General features: G+C 45.1%; 1 protein-coding gene across 2 annotated transcripts in view; it reads right to left on the reverse strand.

The window, feature by feature from the left end:
* The window catches only part of LOC113211073 (uncharacterized), a 60,639-nt gene that overhangs the window by 55,456 nt on the left and 1,572 nt on the right, over positions 1-3,611 (reverse strand). Inside the window, exon 1 of one of the 2 annotated variants that reach the window (XM_052267613.1) lies at positions 683-845. The exons of the other annotated variant lie outside the window; for it this stretch is intronic. Coding sequence (XP_052123573.1) covers positions 683-686 — 4 coding nt within the window. The 5' untranslated portion in view covers positions 687-845. Of the gene's footprint in view, positions 1-682; positions 846-3,611 lie in introns of those variants that run through there. 2 annotated transcript variants of the gene reach the window in all.

Below are 3,611 nucleotides of genomic sequence, written 5' to 3' on the forward strand. Positions count from 1 at the left end.
CTACCCGACTCGGGTGTCAGCGCCGCAGGCCTAGGTAGATGTATGCCAGGCGCGTCGCAGCGTAACAGTGTTTCGTGAGATATCGCGAAGCCTGTTACGCGAGACGTGGTCTGGCGTACATCTACCTAGTTTAATTGTTACCAAACAAGTGAAATGTTTGGCTCAGCCCTAATTGTGAACTTTGCCTAGTAGAGTGCATTCATCTGCTTTGGATAGTCTGTCAGCTTCAGCCAAATGACAGGCGAGGGGGAAATCACTTGCGAAATAGTTCGTACACTTTCCCCCGAAATAGTCCGAAATAAAGGCGAAATAGAAGCGAAATAGAGCGAAATAAAGCGGAAATAGACGCGAAATAGTCGGTGAAATGGTCGCGAAAAAGTCGCGAAATTCTCCTGAAATACTCCGAAATAGCCTGAAATAAACCGAAATAGGCGAGAAATAGACGAAATGGCAGGAGAAATAATCGAAATGGCAGGGGAAATACCACGAAATGGTCCGTACGCTACGAACCCTAGTGATTTCCCTCTCGATGACAGGGCTGCGGTAACAGATGTCTTCGCCAAAATCAGTCAGGCGTTAAAATCACGCTGCTTATATTTGGGGAACTCTAAATCGTCCAGATGACGTGAAGAAAGGTGTTAGTCAGAATGTCAATGCACTTAAGCACGGCTGTTCAACATACTCATCACAAAGAATTGTATCAGCTGACAGCTTTTTCTATCACTGATTGGTCCGTTCAGGCCAAGAAGGAAGGTCTTAGGTGAGAACAGATGTACTGTTGCGGATTACATTTGCCATTACGTGGTTGGATTTTCCGAGCTGCCGTGAGGCACGGAGCAGATTACATCCGCTGTATCTGGCAGAGCATGCGATACCATTTAAGCTTTAGCGTCACCTTGCTCGTCCTCACCGTCAAGGATCACTTTTTACTCTGTAAAAAGTGCGCATCGTCAAAGAATTGTTTGTTACTATACATTGTAGCAGAAAAATAGCAGAAAACTGTAAAGTTTTCGCACGCGCCCTTGCTAAATTTACATTGTAAAACTCAGCAGTTTTTTCTGCAATGGAAATTTCTACAGCAGACGTTTCGGCCACTTTGCACACAAATCACCCGTTTGGTACGCTTACCCTGCATATGAATCGTCCTTATGTCGTTATGCGACTTCTATTGTACGACATGTGAACTGCCAAATAACGGGAACTCGGACGACACATTTACTCCAAGAATACGATAAACGGAAGTTGAAGGTGGTGCAGAGTGTAACAGGGCGACTTGGACCGACCATTTTCGTACCTACGACAGCTCGCACCCTGTCATTTCGTACTATAGAAGTTTGGCATAATGATTATTTGTACCCAGACATGTCGCACCCAAATACTTATATTTAAAAACGTTAACACTTCGTGTAAACTGCGAAACGAAGTCTTGATGATGACAACTAAATTATATATCCTAATGTTGATAAAGAAGTAAACATTTTCAGTTGTAGGGGATGTATGCGTTGTAAGTTAGCCTATGCTGTCAGCCCATATTGCGTCATGGCCCCTGCAGCATGAAATGGTATGCCGACCCGCAACACTAAACATAGAGGTATTCGCTCTCACCAAGGCACTGACCACCTGGTAACTATGTTGTCGGTGTGGTACCATGAATGTGTGCACCGCAAAAAGTTCGGTTGACCACCAAAAAGCTTGGTGGCTGTAACATTTTAGAAATGAACTTCATTTCGCTCTCTGTTTTGGGTACACTCAACAAAGGGGCGGCGCGCGGGGCCTTGAGCACAGTGTCGATTGTTGGCGGTATTGAGGTAATGTGGAATTTCACTCCAACAGGTGGTCGCGGCGACATCACGCTCTGGCCCCTCGCGCGTGGCGCGTGTACTAGAAACCGGTTCGTTTAAAAAGAATAATTTTCGTTTCCACATAATTGTATTTCACATGATGTTTACATTGTGGCCGGAGGCGCGCAAGTAGTCAAGCCAGCGCTCCTCCTCCTTGTAATCCTGGTACAAATTGGCCCGCCGCTGGAGCCTCTCGTCCATGCGCTTGTACTTGAGTCGTTGAGGTGGCTTGAGGCTGCGGCCTGCACACTGTGAAAGTCAAAGGGTACAATCGGGGGGCTTACCTCTGCCTCTGGTGAGGGGTTTGGTTAGCATAGTGACTGAGCCAAGCCGTCTCGACCGACCAGTGTCGAGACGCAATCTTTCTTGGTAGGTCAGTGGTATCCGGGCCCGGCCGCAGAGCGGAAGGTCGGAGGTTCGAGCCCAGCTGCCTCTCCAACGCAACAAGAGTAAGTTTTCGGCTGACGTGATTTTCGGCGTCCAGGCAGCCTTTTGACGGATCTTTGTCTCATGACCGGTCGGTATACCGCGATATTCCAACTAATATTATTTTGGATACTACGTGTGCCATAACAACGCCATCAGGCGTTAACAGCGGTACACTGGAAACGCAAGTGTGTGAATGTCGCACACTTGTAGGTGTGTGAACACGTGCGGCGTGCGGCGCAATTCGCAGAAAGAAGGCAGAACTCTGTTTCTCCCTGGCACACACAAACATGTGCTGCAGTGTGTGTAGGGTAGCTTCGCGGTTGTGCACGTGCAAACCAACGCGACCGAAGCTGTGATGCTGCAACTGTGAGTGTGTTAGAGACGTGTGTTCGTTCAGGCACTATTGTTATGGAATATGAGGAAGATGATTTGTGAGCTCCAACATATTTTATTGAGCGGGGACTCCAATGGAAGTGAAGTTCTTGACCTGGCCTCTCCACCGAAGCGACCTCGATTCGAACCTAGTATTCCTTCTACTGAGACAGGTACTAAATTGAAATTGATTAAAGATATGTCCCCATTTTTCTTTATTTTTTCCCATATACCTTGGAGAGTAACATCATTTTTCAGTTAGTGAACCATTTAGAAGGAATGCTGATAAACCAGCACCAGAGGCAAGAAAGACAAGACCAGTTGTTACTTTTCAAGAAAGTGAGTAAAGGTCTAATTTCCAGCACACACACTATTCCAATCCAAAGCGTTTAGAGATAGTGTTCTCTTTACTATAACTAATTGGTCTTGGTCTAATTTAATAAAAATATTTCAATTTCTTTCCAGCTTCTTCTGAAAGTGCAGCAGTAAGAGTGTCCCGTAAACAGATTGTATCCACTGATAATTATGAAGTATCCAACTACAAACAATTTTGATAACTCTCATTATTTCAAATTGGCCAAAGTATGGGGGGATAGAATATTTCATTTTGGGCATACCACTAATAAAACTGGAAATTTTACACTAGACCTTCATCAAAAGCTGTACAGAAATTTAAGGATTCTTTGAAAACAAATCCTTTAGCTCTGATAATTTATTTTAGGTGCAGCTTTGAGTAGAAGTCCAGGCACTAACTGAAGGAAACTCACTCCGACCCCTCCTTCTGGGTCACAGCAACCTGATAACTGTGAGTAGAACCTTTTGCTTCACATGTGACAAGCTACATCAAATAATGCATTTAAAATCTGTGAATTAAGCCCTCCTCTGTACCTGGCCACCTTTAGAGTTTAGCAAAAATGGGTTTAACCTAGAGAGGATAGCTTAAATGGAGTACGTACTGCAGCGCCCGTG

The sequence above is a fragment of the Frankliniella occidentalis genome, unplaced genomic scaffold, assembly GCF_000697945.3.
Source record: "Frankliniella occidentalis isolate FOCC.00 unplaced genomic scaffold, Focc_3.1 Scaffold55, whole genome shotgun sequence".
Classification (NCBI taxonomy): Eukaryota; Metazoa; Arthropoda; class Insecta; order Thysanoptera; family Thripidae; genus Frankliniella; species Frankliniella occidentalis.